Source organism: Manis pentadactyla, chromosome 15 (assembly GCF_030020395.1).
Source record: "Manis pentadactyla isolate mManPen7 chromosome 15, mManPen7.hap1, whole genome shotgun sequence".
Taxonomy (NCBI): domain Eukaryota; kingdom Metazoa; phylum Chordata; class Mammalia; order Pholidota; family Manidae; genus Manis; species Manis pentadactyla.
The window spans coordinates 46,401,572-46,418,803 of NC_080033.1; the positions used below are offsets into that span (position 1 = coordinate 46,401,572).

The 17,232-nt window shown below is 53.7% G+C and overlaps 1 protein-coding gene across 1 annotated transcript; it reads right to left on the reverse strand.

The window, feature by feature from the left end:
* Window positions 1-297: 297 nt before the first annotated feature.
* LOC118910202 (adhesion G-protein coupled receptor G5) lies at window positions 298-16,043 on the reverse strand. Its single transcript, XM_036881139.2, has 13 exons — window positions 15,928-16,043; window positions 14,680-14,841; window positions 10,884-10,985; window positions 10,593-10,674; window positions 9,796-9,952; window positions 9,103-9,219; window positions 8,306-8,419; window positions 7,225-7,377; window positions 6,336-6,457; window positions 5,804-6,072; window positions 4,817-4,934; window positions 2,375-2,652; window positions 298-2,026 (listed from the first exon to the last, which is right to left on the reverse strand). The coding sequence occupies exons 3-13, from the start codon at window positions 10,945-10,947 to the stop codon at window positions 1,926-1,928; spliced, it is 1,575 nt and encodes a 524-aa protein (XP_036737034.2). The 5' UTR covers window positions 10,948-10,985; window positions 14,680-14,841; window positions 15,928-16,043; the 3' UTR covers window positions 298-1,925.
* Between the last annotated feature and the right edge of the window lie 1,189 nt (window positions 16,044-17,232).

Here is a 17,232-nt window from a genome sequence, read left to right on the forward strand (position 1 = left end):
CAAATGAGCCACCAGGAATTTAAATAGATGAGGGCTGAGGAGTTGTGGGTTGGCAAGATGTGTGACAGCAATATGGAAGCTGCACTAAGTGGGGAATATTCCTAAAATGGCAAAAGGCCAACAAGGCCAGAGCACAGACCACCCCTCTGAGGAAGTGGGGGAGGAGGTGACACAGTTGAGGATCATGTGCCCAGCAAAGAGCTAGGCCTAGGGCTTAGACCAGTTGGCCTTTGAGACTCAGTTCACACTGCTAATAATAATAGCCAAAAAAATGATAACAATAATAACCATTTATTGAGCACTTACTCTGTGCTAAGCCCCTTTATATGGATTATTTTATTACATCTTCAAAATAAGTATTGCTATTACCCCTATTTCACAGATGGGAAAACTAAGGCACAGAGAGGTTGAATGGCTTGTCCACATCCACACAGCTAGCAAGTGGCTGAGCTGGCATCTGAGCCCAGGCAGTCTGGCTCCAGCACCTGCCCCACTCACCACCTAGTGAATGGCTATTTGCGTCAAGAAATAAACAGAGGGCGGAGGATTCCCCTGGGAGAAAAGGGACCAGGCTTCAATTGCCTCCCTGTGCCCATCAAAGTCATTAAATCTGCCTGATGGCTCTGAACAGGGCTCTAGAGCCTCTCTCAGCCCCCCACTCTGGTGCCAGATATGCACACAGCATAAGACCCCAAGAGCCAGAGTGGGCAGCTGCGCTGGGAAAGAGAGAAATGGCCCTAGAATTCCTCCTGGTCACTCAGCAGGCACAGTCCTGGAGGCAGGGCCTCTCCACCTGGTGTGTCACGTCCGCAGACAGGTGACCACAGCATTTCCAGGTGCGGTTTTGTAACCAGTGGTTTCCCAGCATAGGCCAACAGCGCTCCCTGCTGTGCAGCCTGGGAAGGGCTCTGGCTTCATGAGTCATCTCCCACTTGGTCTGACCCACACGTCAACGACAATGGTGATTCTCTCCAACAGTGGCCCGAGCCTGGATTTAGAACCCACACCCTCACTGCTATCAGGGGAACTGCAATCCTACGCAATCATCAAATAGCCAGGCCACTGGGACGGAGCTGGCTCAGGTGGAGGGGAAAGAGGCACTCCCCTTGTACCGCCAGGAAGCCCTACGGCCCCGGCCACGGTCTAAATGGCCTGTGGGGGTCATCTTGGGAGCACGAGAGGAGGAGCATCCAGGAAGGACTGAACTTTCTGGTCTTTGCTAAGGGTGGATTTGGAGTTAGGGTCATATCGTAATTTGGCCAGGGGTGGGGGTGGTGTTAAAGAAAAAATGCCCTCAGGAATGGGCTGGTGAGGCTCAGACACGGAGTGGGTCTCTAAGCCCTGGGCTGGTACCCACGCAGGAAGTGGTCAGACCCTCCCCAGGAGGAAGGTGGCAGGGCCCAGCAGGAGCTTCTACGGCAGGCTAGCCAGGACCCCACTTACAGCAGGAAAGTTGAGGTAAAGGGCCCCCTATGACTGTTTCTCCACTGTCTTACTCAGTTTCACAAAACTCTTGGGCTAGGCTGGCCTGGAGCTGTCTGCCCCGAGTCACAGATGTGGACACCGAAGGTCAGGGAGCAATGACAGACCCAAGGTCATAAAGTAAAACAGCCTGGCTTAAAATGTGCCCTCCTGACTCCCAGACTAGTGCACTGCCCACAGGCCTGGCCAGACAGGTCCAGGCACCAGGGAAAAGTTTGCTGCCCCGCAGTGGGGCTGGAACTACTCTGGTTCAGAAAGCCAGGGGAGACGGAGCAGCACCTGCCCTCTGGGCCTGGCAAAGCCATGGAGGGGTAAAAGCCTCCCTGGAGGGAGCAGTGGCCTCTGGTGGCCAGCACCTGGCCTGCCACCTTCTCTGGGAGAAGCTGGGGCCACGGGCTGCAGGCCGACAGAAAGGCTGGAGGCTCTGGGCCAGGAGGTCCAGGCTACAGCATGGTCTGGGAGGTGCTGAAGGCCTCCACCTCCGCCTCCACCTCCGCCTCCGAGTGGCACCTCTGGGAGCAGAACCACAGGAAGAGGAAGAAACCTGCAGGAGGAAGTCTGGTCAGTGGGCACACATCAGGAGCACAGGGCCCACCCAGGACTTAGGGACCTCCTTGGCTCAGGTGACCTGGGCCTCCCAGAGGCGCACGAGTAATTCTCAGACTCCCCTACTGTTGGCGGCCAGAAGGGACAGAGCATAGGAGCTGGAGGACCCAGTCACCTCGAGCAAATTGGAAGGTGACATGCTACCTGTGGGCAGTGTAGTCCCAAACCAGCCTGGACGGGGCCCTGCCTCACCCCACTGACCGGAAGCCCTTAGCAGTAAATAGCTACTAATGGCTCACCACCAACCCCCACCCCGAGGTTCCTCCACGCCGCCCACAGGCCGTACCGTAGAATGAGTTGAAGATGGTGAAGAGGAAGAGCTGGGGCAGCAGGAAGACACCAAAGGAGAAGAAGGCCAAGGCCCAGGTGGTGCCAAGCAGCACGGTGAGGCCCAGCACGGTGACGGCATCCCGGCAGGCCCGGGCACGCAGTGCCTTCTCCTGCGCCCGAAGTCTACTCAGGGTCCGCAGCGCCCAGGCCAGCACCACCAAGTTGAAGAGGGACATGAGGCCACCATAGCCCATGACCAAGGCAGTGTGCACCCAGCGGCTCCGCACCCAGCACCTGCAGGGGTGGGGAGTGCCCAGCTTGGTGTGGCTTCCGAGACTGGGGAGACACCATGGTCTCGGCCTCAGACCCACTGCGGTGAAGTCCTGGGCCTGGTTTTTCAGCCAAGCCCCCACAATAGGACCCACCTGCCAACTTGCCCCACTCTCTGAAGCCCCCCATGCTCTCCTGTCCAGCCACGCCGGTCTCTCTCGTGCCTTCATGACCTTACCCAACTGAAAACTCTCCCCTGCCTCCTTGCTATGGCCAACCTCTCCCCTTCCACTGCCAGGCCAGCTATCAACTTGTCTGATAATCCACTGGATCATTGGCCAGCCCCCTTCCCTGGAAACTTCTTCATCACCACCTCTGTGCAATGGGATGCCCTGCCCGGGACCTGGCCCCACCTAGATGGGGCCAGCAGGCCAGCTCTGAGCCCTGAGTGAGCTGCTGCAGCTCGCAGCTCGCAGCCTGGTGGGGGGCACTCTCCACGTGAGCACCGAGGGGCAGAGTGAGCAGCAGGAAAACACCGAGAGCCAAGGAAAGAGTCAGAAAGAGGCCTGACAGTGGCCCCAGCCCTGCTCCTAGACCCTCCCTGAGGCCTTCAAGCCTCTGTCTCCCAAGATTCCTTCAAAACAGGTGTGCCTTTTACCCAGACACCATGTCACATGCTTTCCACTGGTTAGGCATTCCACCCTCAGGATGACCCTATGAAGCAGGCGCATAATCATTCCCACCCTACAGATGAGGAAACTGAGGCTCTGGCTTAGGAACACACACTAGTAAGAGCACAGGAGGCACTTGAAGCCCTGTGGTCTGAGCCCAGAGCCACTGTCCCTAACTGTCAGGGTCGCCTGCTTGGGCTCCCGTCATGGGCTTCTGCCACTGCAGTCACAAGGGTCCTTGAACATTACCTTGGGGATTCATGCAAGCGGTTGCATGTGGCCATGGGTCACACCTTGTCACTGTTACATGACGGTCCAGCGGGGACAGCTCTGACACAGCCTGTTAACCCAGTGTCCTGTCGTTTTTTTAATTACTGCTTGTGTTCTAGGTTTTGTAAATGTATGAGACAAAAAGTCACAAACACAGGGTGAGAGCAGGAGGGAGAGGTCAGGAAGGCTCAGGGGCAGCTGGGTGGGGGCTCTCCGGCGACCCTGTGCTGGGGTGCTCCCGTCCTGTGAGCATGCCACTGCCAAGTCAGGCCTGCATCTCATATTGTATAATAAAATACTTAATCGCACTCCTCTGAGAAACCAACCTGACCTCACAGCGAGAGGAATCAACCCCACCTGCCCTCCAGTCTGCGCCCAGAGCCCTCACCTCCTGGAGCCGGGAAGGGCAGTGGTGGGTGCCAGGCTCTGTTGGCTCCTGTTGGGCAGAGTTCTTTAGCTGCCTGTGCCTCAGCTTCCCCAGTGCAAGGGCTGATGACAGAAGGACCTACCCCTTGGTGTGAGGATGAAACAGCCCTCAGAGGTCCTGAGCTTGCATCAGCCAGGAAAGGTAAAAAGGCTAAATGGCCAGCTGCTGGTCATGGGGTTACAGGGCTTTATTAAGCTATCCTCTCTATGTTAGCTGTTGGAAACTTTTCTTAACAAGGTAAACGTTAATGTCCTGAGCACAAGAAGCAGCAGCAGAGTCTGTCCCCCAGGCCCCCAGAACCCTGCCCCCCCAACACCCACTGAGCCTGGTCCCTGGCTGGGGTGTCCCAATCCACACAGAGCTCCCTCCTCTGACTCCGGGGACTTGAGGGCTGGCAGTGCCATGCCAGGCACAGGTCGGGAGGAGCAGGACCCTGAGTAGTGGAGCACGGGGTGGGAGGGAGTGCAGTCAGGCACAGGCTGAGCTCCAGCCTGGGAGCTGGAGGGGGCCTGGGCTGACAGCTGTGTATTGCCAGGAGGTGGAGGCCCCGCTGCCTTGGCCTTGAAGGCCCAAGAGAGGGCATCAGAGTCCGTCCCAGGGCTTCCTATTAGCTGGCCTAGAACATGGGCCTGCCCCTGGAGGGGACTCAGGGATCCCGCAGAGGGGGTGTGGCAAGCCCCCTGGAACGCACCTCCTGTTTAAGCACCAGCCCCCTCCTTGTCCCACAGCCAGTGCCCTGCCGACAGCACATCCTGTCAGAGCCTCAGGCCACATGGCCCTTCTGCCAAAGGCAGCCTGCCACAGCCCTGAGGGCACTCACATGGACATGTTCTGGAAGCCTGCGCCATCGTCCTGGCTGTCGGAGACTGGGATCATGTAAGGTCCATACGCTGAGCTCTTGACAGCAAGGAGGAACAGCACCAGGAGGGCTGGAAGCCCTGAGGGGTGACACAGAGGCCCAGCATCTGTCAGGTGCCCCCAAAAGGGGTTGGTCACGGGCACCTGGGGCTGCTAAAACAGAATTCCACTGGGCAGGTGGCAGGGAAAGAGACTGCTCTGAGCCTCCAGCTCCTGCCACATGGCCCAGCTTCAGAGAAATTAGTGTGACAATCTTAGAGGAGGTTGTTTTCCAAGGTGATATTAGAGAGGGCACTAGGGTGGGGTGATAATGGCAGTAGTGGTCGCACTGGGATGTGGTGGCTGGGAATTAATGAGAGAGGGGGTTTGGGAACTGGTGAGGAGGCAGGGATAATAAAGAGAGGGGCTAAGATGGCAATAGACGTGCCCGTGGTGGTGGCACCAGAGACAGTGATAAAGATGAGAATGTGATGGTGGTGACCATGGAGGTGGTGGTGGAGGTGATGGTGGTATTGGAGGTGGAGGTGATGGAGGTGATGGGGGTGGCAGTGATGGTGATGGAGGTAAAGGAGGTACTGGAGGTGATGGCAGTGGTGATGGTGTTGAAGGTGCTGGTGATGGAGGTGGAGATGGTAGAGGTGATGGTGTTAATGGCAGTGATGGAGGTGGAGATGATGGAGGTGATGGACGTGATGGATGTGGAGGTGATGGAAGTCAAGGCAGTATTGGAGGTAGAGGTGATGGAGGTGATGGTGGTGGTGATCGATGTGGAGGTGGCAATGAAGGTGTTGGAGGTAGAAATGGTGAAAAGAATAGTAATGTAAAAAGTAGTGGTGGCGTTGATAGGGATGATGGCCGCTGGTGAGGAAGAGGAGAAAGGGGAGGACAGGGGGGGCTAGATGTCCTCTCTGGAGTCTGAGGAAACAAGAGGGCGGGGGGCTCTGCTCACCCCAGCCCGCTGCACAGAGCTTGAGCAGGTATCGGTGGAAGTGGATGTTGTAGACACGCCCAAGGAGCAGGTAGAGGTTGAAGCCTTCAATGGCCATCCAGGTGAGGCAGCTGAGCAGCGCAAAGTGCAGGACGGCAGCCAGCACTGTGCACGCTGACCCAGGCACGGAGGCCACGGCCAGCCTCGGGCTCAGCAGGAAGGTGACGTTCAGCAGCAGCGCAGAGGCATGCTGGTTCATGTGGATGGTTGTCAAGGAGTCGCTCTGCTTCCTGCAGGTAGAAGCACGGCCCTCTGTGGCCTGGGGACATCACCTAGGCAGCACCACCCCCGGGCTCATACATAGACAATGATGGGGACACTAAGGTCAAGAGAGGGTACAGATCCAACAGCTGCCACACTGAGGGGATGGTATCCTGCCTCCCAGCCTCTGCCCCAAGGAGAATTCCACCCTACCCTGGAAGAGCAATTGGGAAAGAAGGGGGGGATCTGAGCAGCGCTGATGGGCAGACCCAGCACTGAGGCAGGGGATTACCTCGCTTGGAAGTGCCGCAGGATAGTGAGCAGTGAGGCCACGATAGAGATGCTGCAGCCCACCAGGGAGATGTATGTTAGAGGTGCCAGCAACTCTGCGGGGACTGGGGCTGGGGACAGTTGCTGTGGGAGGGAAGAAGGGCCACAGGCCAGAAGCATGGAAATGCCCTCCCCATGCTCAGAGGGACCTAAGAAGGACCTCAGCTCCAAGCCTTCCTCCCCCACAAACCCTCCGTGGTCCTGGTTTGCACCCCTGGCAGATACAGTGGCTTCTGCCTGCTCCCCCCTCCTCCCAAGTCAACTCCTATCTCCCCTTTCTCTATAATATCTATGAGATCTCTCCTCCTCTATGAGAACTTCTCCTCCCTCCCTATCTATGCACATGGGTGGACCCACCGTTTCTCCCCCTATTTGTGGACAGGTGCATGAGGTCCAGCCTATCAAGAGCCTTCCCTCCCCCTGCCCACAGAGATTGGTTAAGGGATGGGCATGTGACACACTGTAGGCTAGTGGGACTCAGTCCCAAGACTTTAGCTGGCAGAATTGAATGAGAGAAGCTCTTACTCCACTGGTCTGCAAACTGGTAGGACATGAGCCTGGAGCTGCTGGCACCCATATTATTAGCCCATGGAGAGATCTGTCGGAAGGCTAGGCCCGCACAAAGCAAGCACAGTTGAAAGACAGAGGTAAAGTCCTGTCTTGATGATATTGAGTACCTGGATCAAACCATGCCTGAAGGCTAACCCAGCCTTTTCAGGAAAATGAGCCCACAGTTTTTTTATTTCTTCTTTAAGCCCATTTAAGTTGGATTTTTTGTCGCTTGCAACCTCCTTCAACTTGCTCCTCTGTCCTAGATACAGGGCCCTCATTCAGGCTGGACGCACACATACCATGAGAACAGCAAAGTAGCTGAGGTGGTGGCAGCGGCAGAGCACCTGGAAAGGTGAGGGCTGCTCTGTGCGACAGCCCTCAGGGCTCCAGACCCCCCAGTGGTGCTGGCTGGCTCCCTCCTTCCAGAAGACACAGGTTGCCGTGTAGCCTTCCTAAGGGGAGATGCGGGAGTTGGGTGTGTGCCAGGGCTCCAGGGGAGGGCTGTGGGTCAGGGTCTGGAAATTCTGAGGGTCAAAGGTGATTCAACTGCACTCTTGTCAAGATTGTGCCAGATACTGCCTGGACTTTGGCATCAGACAGGCCCAGATCACAGCACTACCTCCACTATGGACTCTCAGAGTGACCTGGGCAAGCTGATGAGCTTCTCTGAGCTTCAGTTTATTCATTTGCAAAATGCAATCATTTATACCCAAGTCTCAAGAAGGGTGGAAAAAGTAAAGGCAATAAGGAATCCTGAGTGCCCAGCTCTGGCTTACAGAGTACGTGGTCTGTGATCAACTGTCCCCTTCCCCCTCCTCTCTGTAGGGAACAATGATGGTGCAGACCCATGCCCAGTGGGGCAGAGTCCCATCCACAGACATCCCTGACACCAAACCATGGGGTGGAGGTGGGGGGAAATGACACAGACAGCACCATGATAAATACTGAGGAAAGCCCACAGGGAAGAGAGTAAGTCCAGCACTTCAGCCACCACCTTGTCACAGAGTGAAGTAGTCGAGGCAGGAAGCCATTACTGAGAGATGGAAAGAGACTGAGCCATGATGTCATTGTATCAGCTCCTGGATCCTGCCATGCCTGAAGCTGGGGAACACTGGACACTTCGTGTACATAAGCCAGTAAGTCCCCTTCTGTGCTTAAGCTAGCTTGGGATGGTTCTGTATCACTTGTAACTCAAAAAGAATCCTGACTAATGCAGTGAGGAAAAGCTTCTCTCTCTTATTTCTTTGATGGAATTTTCAAAGAGTGATGGATTTAAAACAATTTGTCTCCAAGATGTTTCCACAGTTTTGGGCTTAGTTTCAACAGGAGAGCCACAAAGGGGCAGAGGTGAGACAGAAATGGGGGCATCCCCAGAGGTACCAGGCTTTGGTTGTGCCAGAAGCTGATGTTGACCGGCTCCCTGAGGTTGTTCACGTGCCCATGACCCAGCTGGGCTCCCAGGACATAATTATTGAGCAGAGGTGAGTTGGTATTCTGGAAGGACAGCAGAAAAAGGGGTGACTGGAGGGGACGTGAGCAGACCCTGGATGAGGCCTGAGAGCCCCCCTGCTCCAGCCCCTCCTTCCTGGGCGGGAGCCAGCAGCATGCCTCTCATGTGTGCAGGGTCGGGCCAGCCTCCCAGCCTGTGCACGTGCCGTCCCCTCCCCGCAGCCCCCCTCCACTCTCCATGCGTTGAATGTGTTCCGGCCTCAGAGCTCCCACCTCACCACTCTCCTAACTCACTCTCAAAGCCAAGGTTAGGAGGCACCTTCTCCAGAAGTCGCCCTGGTCTGCTCACTGGGAACCACCCCAACCCCACCCTGACTCACTCATCGCTTTGGATCCCTATGGCTGTGATCCTCCTGAGCTAAAATGAACTCCCTAAGGTCCCTGTCTAATTGTCGAGCTCGGGAGCTCTCTGAGGACAAGGATGCTGTGACCTTCCTGTCTCCCACCATGGAACAGGCATACACAGAGCAGGTTTCTTAGGGCTTATTTGTCATTGTGCCTCCCACCATTCTGCTGAAACTGAGACCCAGAGGGGGCAATGGCTGGCCTGAACAGTAGGCTGGCCCCACTTGGTGCTGGTCGCCGCCCAGAGGCCAGAGAGTGGCATGAAAGCCTGCGGTGCCCCTGGGAAGGGGCCGGCACCCCCCTGCCTGGCTTGTGGCACTGACCTGGAAGAAGTGGTCTGTGAAGAGGTAGATGCAGATGAGTCGCAGCTCTTTGGGGCCAGTCCTGCAGGCGTCCTGAGTGAGCTCAGCGGGAAACTGCATGGCGTGCCCAGCCCGCACCTGCGGAGGGCCTGGAACACGCTGAGCCTGGTGTCCAGGGCCTCCGAACCCGGCTCCAAGACTTCCAGTTGCCCCCACTCCCCGGGAAGCCTTCCCAGCCTTAACCTGGGCGTTTCCTCCCCTGGAGCCTCCACATACAGACCCCCTCCACCCAAGCTGCACCTCCTCCCAAACTTCCCAAGATCCCAGGCCTCCCCTCCAGGCTGCTTAGGTTTTGAATTTGGGTTACTTCCTGACCCAGCTGGGACCCCTGAGGACGGAACTTCTCAGGCCCCAGCACCCAGGCTTGCAGGAATCACCCCAGTGTCCTCAAAGGAGCCCAGTTCCCTGGCCTCTCCCACTGCTGCCTCCCCCAGGGACCTGCAAAAGCAGGACGTGGGTGCTGCCCTTGAGGCCCAGAGCACCCTTCTTTCTGTCATTCACATGAGGAACACCAGCCCTTGTTTTACAGAGGAGGCAGCTCACAGCTCTTAGAGCAGAGCCCAGATTGGTGTGGGGGACAAGTCTAGACCTTAAGGCCCAGGAGGATTTCTGGAGTGGAGGCACTGGCCACCCCCATCCCCTGCTGCCTCTGACCTGGGGCATCGGCCTCAGAGTGGTGCTGCTCAGCGAGAGGCCGGGGAAGTCGCAGCCCAGCTTGAAAGCCAGGGTCTGGATGGTGTGTGTCTGCAAGGTGAGGTTGTAGCCCGGGAAGCTGGCATTCAGCAGCCTCCACTCCAGGCCACGCATGAGCCTGAAGGCAAGAGAGATGGCCAGAGCCTGGAGTGCGGGCCGGGCTGCGGGAGGCTCGAGATGGCCTGGAGGGCCGGGGCCTCCCCGACCCCACACCCTGGCACTCCCACCTCCAGACTGTTGCACACACGATGTCCCTGGCACACTCCTACTCCCCACCCCACTCCCCTGTTTCTCCAGATTAACTCTTATTCAGGTCCCAGTTTGCTGAAACCTCCTCTGGGAAGCCTTCCCTGGCCACTTCGCACTGAATGAGTGAAGTACTCCATGGTCCCTGTGCTCCCTGGCCAGACATCAGCATTGACCTCCCACCCAGAGCTGTTCTGCCTTTGGGTCACAGACCCTGGACAGTCTGGCCCAAGTCTTGGAGACCCTCCCCAGAAAAGCACAAAGATCCTGCAATTCTTCATCTGGTTTCATGGCATCCGGGGTTATGAGCCCCCAGCCAAACAGGAAACCTGATGAGAGCAGGGACATATCCTGCATCTCCAGAGTCTAGTGCCAGGTACACAGTAGCTACTCAGTAAGTGTGTGTTGAATAAATGAATTAATGGCCTACACTGGACAACCCTGGACCAGTGCAAGCTGGGGGTGGGAGGCAGAGCTGACTCTAGGTGGGTGAGGACAGACACCCAACTCACTCAGCAACGGGAGGAGTCAAGCTCCGCTTCTGGGTGGCCATCTCCATTTCCTCCATCCAGCGCAGGAGGTCTTGGGATGCCTCTGTGGGGAGCAAGTCAGACCTCCAGCCCAGCCTTTGTCCGCAGCAGCCTCTGGGCCTTCCACACTAGCCTGAGACATCAGGTCACCCCAGGAGGCCTAAGAGCCCCTTTTCAAATTCCCTTGGTTTGAGGCCTCCCTCTCTCACAGGGCAGCCAGGGGCCTGGACTAGGTTTGCACCCACATCCCCCAGCTCCACAGAGCCCTCTTACCCACTGTCACACTGTGAGAAGTCATGAGGCACAGGCAGAAGAAAAGGGCCCCACGGTGATCCATGTCCTGTGCCCCGTCTCCTCCAAGAACCGGCTCCCGCCCTGGAAAAGGCAAGTGCTGTCATCACCATGGCAAAAGAACAGCCTCTAGCATCTAGGAGTCCGGCATGTCCCATGGATAGGACATCAGCATCTTTGTGGTCCTCGCTACTGCATTTCACAGATAGGGAAACGGAGCCCAGAAAGCAAGTGGTGGTACTTTGCTTGAGGCTCTCTGAAGCCAGGTGTCTATGACTGCAGAATCCTTGACTGTTTAGTAATGCCTGCCATTAGCAGCTCTACCTGAGTCACTAACCCCTCCCAAAAAAGAGTCTCTCTGGGGGCTTCTCCAGGACCCTGACCTCACCCAGCGGGAGGTGGCTTGGGAATAAGCAACATGTAACCTGTCCAGCCCTGTCATTAACTCACCACATGACCTGGGGCAAGGATCTGTTCCTCTCTGGCCTCATTTTTCTTTAAATAAACTTGAGCTTAGATACAGCAAATTTATATCTATTCCCCTGAAACTCCACTAAAATGAAAGTGAATGAATAAAACAGGCACAAATCCACACAGACAGACAATGGGAAAGAGGACAACAGCCGACAAGAGCTGTCAGCAAAACTTTGGAGGCTACAATACAGGTGGCCACCTGGTGATAAATGTTGTGGATCATAAAAAGTTGAACCCAAGTGCCTGCAGTGGGGAGAGAGGTGTGGAGTGGTCAGCTAGTCTCAGCCTCACAACCTAGGAGCACCTAAGAACTGAAGGCATTGGGAACCTCTGAAGTGGGGATGAAGAGTGAGCCTAAAAATGGGGGATTCTTGGTTGGAAGCCTTTAAAATGATCATCTGGGTCCCCAGATCTCTGCCATCTGGGGTGTTCAGGGCCATTCCTTATGACCCTACCATCCTCAACCTCACCCCAGCATAAAGTTCATTCCCTGGAGACCATGCACCATGGAGAATCTGAGGGGAAGGGTGGGGTGCCCATCGGATATAGAAAAATTAAGCCTTAACGCTCCCCACCTCCTCCTCTACCAGCTTCCAGAAGGTGGCAGAAGCTCGGTGAGGATGCTCCAAGGGGGGAGAGACTTCTTCTCTGAAGAACTGGCCACTTCAAGAACAACATCCTGTAGCTACTGATGTTTTAGTGTTCCTCACTGAAATGGCCAGGACAATATTTATTGTGCAGGTTCACCAGTTACCGAGTCCTGCCAAGCAATTTAGCTTTTAGTGGCCCACTCTTGGAGATGAATGCCCACCCAGGGATCACTAGGTATTTTAAAACAAATACCCTCTTTCAGGAAGCTGCTGGAGGATGTGCGCCAACAAAATGAGGGTGTAAATCATCAGACCTAGGGTAAAGGAAATGCCACCAGAGGAGAGGTGAAGGTACTATTTACTATGCAAGGATCTATCAGTAGAAGAATAGTTCATAAATAGTTAAATAAATTGCAGTTCAGTAATGCCCTGCAAAAGAGTTTAGCTATTTCTTATCAAACGAAACCTGCACCTACCACATGACCCAGCAGTCGCACTCTTGGGCATTTATCCCGGAGAAATAAAAACTCATGTTCACACAAAGGCCTGTATACAGACTTCATAGCAGCTTTGCTTGCAATAGCCCCAAATTAGAAACAATCCCAATGTACCTCAATGAGTGAACAGTTAAACTGGGGAACATACTTACTGTGAAATACAATTAAGCAATAAAAAAAAACTATTGATACACACCACTTGGATGGGTCTCAAGGGAATTCTGCTGAGCACAAAAAGCAATCTCAAAATGTTGCATACTGTATGATCTGATTTATATAACATTCTTGAAATAATAAAATTATAGAGATGGAGAATAAATGAGTGGTTGCCAAAGGTTGTGGGGGAGGGGGTGTTACTTTCTTGTGTATTCTGTAATTGTTTGAGCTTTCTACAACAAACATGTATTGCCCTCACAGTAGAAAAACAGGTTTTTTAATGATTAAGATTTTTTGGTGTGTGTTCTAAATGACTATCATTTTGAAAAAAATCATGGTGCCGTATTACTTAGGAAAAACAAAAAACATGTTGCAAAACAATGTAATCCAATCCTTGTAAAAAATCCTATTTTTTATATATAAAAATCTGGAAGATACCCATCAAGGCATAAGAAGTAATCACTTCTGGGCTGTGAGATTCTGGACTTATTTTCTAAAATTACCCACACATTATAGTTACACATGTCTCAGTTTTGATTTACTCTTCAGATAACTTAGATTTTACGTCTTTCAAATATGAACAATAAATAAATACAAAAAAGGAATAAAATGTACAGTATCTCTGCCTCATGTGTCTCCTGACCACTCAGTTCCCAATCAGTCACCCCCAGGCAACCTTGGTGTTAAAGTTTTGTGTATCTTCCAGAGTTTCTTCATACAAATATCAGCAAGTATGATTTCCCCCATTTTATTAAAAAAAAAAAAGTGGCACAATCTACATACTGTCCTGCACTTTGCTTTTTTCACTTGAAAATATGTCTTGGAGAACTTTCCATAACAGTGCCTACAGCTTCTACTTTTTCTTTGACTACTGCACGCATAATCAGATGTTGTAGGGATGAACCATAATTTACCCAACCAGTTCCTGGTTAGCAGCCATTTGTGCTGGTTCCAGTCTTTTGCCCTTACAAACAGTGCAGCTGTACTTACCTCATTTCCCACATGTGCAAGTTCGTCATCTGCCCATTTTTATATTGGGTTAGATTTTTCCTTGTGAACTTCTAGAAACTTTTTGCATAATAGGAAAATTAGCTCTTTGTCTATTATATGAATTGCAGATGTCTTTTCCCAGTTAGCCATTTGCCTTTTAACACTATGTATAGTCTTTTCACCATGTAGAAATCTTTTTTCTATTTATAATTTTTGTGTGATGAAAAGTATCATGATTTTCTCTTTTGGCTTCTGGATTTTGAGACATAGCTCGAAAGGCCTTCCCTATGCCAGTGTTATGAAGGACATCCCCTAAGTTTCTTCTAGTACCTTTAAGGTTTCAGTTTTTACACTGGAATCTTAATCCATCTGCATTGACCCTGGAGTATAGTATGAGATTTGGAGGTGATTTTTTTTCCAAGTGGTCATCCTTTTGTGTTAATACTACTGATTAATGAATGTGGTCATTTTAAAAGAGAATAGAGATTTTGGACTCATGGAGTGCTGGGTTCTTATTTATTGGGCTACTTGGTTATTTATCTGGCTGTGTTACCTTGGGCAATTCACTTACCCTCTCAGAACTTCAGAGAAGAGTTGAGGGAAAAGGTTTGGGGAGACAAAGGATCTGCTGAAGGAAACCATTTGAAACATTTCAGGAGAGAAACCCGAGGACCTGATAGTGCAGAAAGACCTCAGGTCATCCTGTCCACCCCTCACTGTATGAATGGGGAAACTGAAGCCCAGACAGCCGTGTGGCTTGACCTCCAGGGTTTGGAGCATAAGGCTGGGTTCCTCCATCTGCAGAGGGAAAAGGGGCCTAACTTCACCAGCAGCTGGAGAAATCAAGGACAATGCAGAAGTGACACCTCCTCCAAGCACCCCAAATAGAAGTTGTGGTTTCCACCCCTGCTCCCAAGAGCAGACCACAATCTTCACTTCCACTTGTGACCTCCAACACCCCTCTTCAGCCCTCCAAACAGGTCACCACACACCATTCTCCCACACCTGCACCCATCTCATTCACCCTGTAATTCGTTACTCGGGGCCCTCTGGGAAACAGAAATCCCTCACCTGACTTCCAAGTTAGCTCCAGTTGATTGTGGGGAACCTGAAAACCACACAAGAGTTTTCCCAAGGTTACAGCCAGTGGTCAAGCTGGGACTCAAAACCTGGGCTCCAGAAGCCAGGTCCAGTGCTGTCTTCACCTCGTGTGCTGCAGCCTCCCAAAGATGGCTGTGTGGACAAGTGAGACTCTGTTTAGGTCAATAGACAGATGAGGAGGCATGCAGAGCACAGAATGGAGCCTTCAGAAGATGCAAATTTGATAACCAGTTCCAGTACTCAGTGCCTGGGCTATGAAATTGGGCAAGGAACTTGACTTCTCTGCACTTCCAGTTTTTTCAACTGTGAAACGAGACCAAGGAGACTTAATTCCCAGGCAGAGAGACTCAAACAACCACTTCCATGAGCCTCACTTCAGGGAATCAGAGTCTGACCCATGTCTAGAGCTCTGACCCAAAGTACCCAGCCAGGACTACATCTGAGCACAAGACTTGGGGACCCCTGCCTCCCTCCTCAGAGCTGACCATGCACACCCCCTGCCCATCATCTCCCCAAGAGCACCAGGACCTGTGAACCAGCCAGGCTCCCAAATAGAGCCCCAGCTACTTCTGCCAACCACAGCTTGAAGCTGCCACCTCTGGCCTCATTCACTGAGGAATGAACCTGTGGTCTCTGAAGAAAACCCTGACAGGTGCTATTATTAGCCCCATTTTACAGGCGGAGAAAGGGAGGACATGCCAGAGCCCAACAGGGAGCCTGATGGAGCCAGAGCCAGAGCCTTCTCCCTGAGACACACTGTCCCCAGGCTCCAGTCCAGGTGCCTCTGGGAGGAGCTGCACCTGCTCCAATCTGCCCAGCACAAACTCTGTGCCAGGCCCTCATCCCTGCCACCTGAGGTACAGGTTACTAGACTAACCCCATTTTACAGATGAGGAAACCGAGGCCCAGAAAAATCTAATAACTTGCCCCATCCACATGTGGGGAGCTAAGATTTGAACCCAGTGCCTAACCACTCCTTAATTTAAATCCTCCCCGTTTTTTGGAAACAAAGATTTCTACATTCCCTGAGATTTAGAGCTGCCCCCAGAGGCCCAGGAAAGGGTGAAGGGAAGGAAGGTGGATCCCCCGCTTGTTGCTCCGAGGAGGCCCCCAGTCCTGCCCTGGCCTGGGCAGGGCCATGCCCAGTGCGAATGGGGGAGCCTGTGGACAAGGACAGAGAGCTGGGGGAGTGGGGAGGAGAGGCCCAGAGGGGCTGACCTGTGAAGCCCGCTGCTGCTGTTCTGCTGTGTCTGCTGTCTGCAGGAAGAAGGAGAAGGCAGGAACTTCTGTGCTGTGGCGGCCTCTCAGGCTCTCCCCTCCCCACACCCCACACCAGCACGTCTTCACTTCTCCCTGCGCTCTTCACACCATGCTGGCACACCGCACTCTCACTTCACTTCTTTCACCATTAACAGCCTTTTTGTCTTCTCTGAGCAGATGGCTTGCCCAGCTTACCCACCGGTCTCAATCCCTGGGGCCTCCAGCACTTCCTTTGCAGTGTTTCGGTGTTGCACGGAGAGGGGGAAGGCTAGCCAACCCAGCACGCTGCAGGGCTCAAGACCCCTCACTTCCGCACCCCTGGGCAAGAGACGCCACCTCTCTGGGCTTCAGTTTCCTCATCTGTAGAAAAGGGAGTATGAACCCTGGACCACAATCAATGAGGTTGATGTTGGCAAGGCCCTCAGGCAAGGGCTGAGTCAGGCTGCAGGGCTCGAGTATCATTTACCGGCTGGGTGACTGAGCAAGTGATGGAAACTCTCTGACCCCTGGTTTCCCATCTGTAAACTGGAGATAATGAGAGCAGCACCTCCTGGGGGAGTGCGGGGCTTATATAAGGTACTGCAAAGCCACCAGAAGTGCCCCAGAAAGCCCCCATGCTTCACAGAGGGGTAGCCTGAGGCCTGGAGAGGACAAGGGCCTGGCCCGGAGTTACCCAGTGCAGAGCTCTCTGGGGAAGGGCCTTGCTGAGGGCAGAGCTCAGAAAACATGGCCCAAATTGTGGGTCTAGAAGACCAGTTCTGAGCCAGAGGCCTAGACAAGCCTGTCCTCCAGCCACTTCCTCCACAGAACCCTAAGGGAAAGGGGAAGCAGCCGTTGTGTTGGTGGGGTGACCGGGTACTCTCTCTTGCTCAGGCCCTAGCCAGACAGCCTGGGAAAACTCTGACTCAGGAATGCACCTTTCTGCTCCCCAGGATGAGATGGGGGTATAGCAACAGGGACAAAGCAGGCAGGTCCTAACACAGTCTCCCTCCTCTCTGCCCCCACCCCAGGGCCCATTGAACATCAACCCAACCCCAGACCCCAGGTAGCTCAGGAAGGGGGCGGGGAGCTGCTCCTTGGAGGGCAGGGAGATCTGGGGAAGCACAGGTCCACATATCTAGCCCCCTGCTGGGTGCAGTGCAAAGGCTTTGCAGGGATATTGGTGCACCTGGGCCCTGACCCCTCAGCCACACTCCTGTGGGGTGACTTGGGCAAGCCCTTGCCTTTGTCTGTACTTTGGTTTGCTATGACCACAACCCAGAC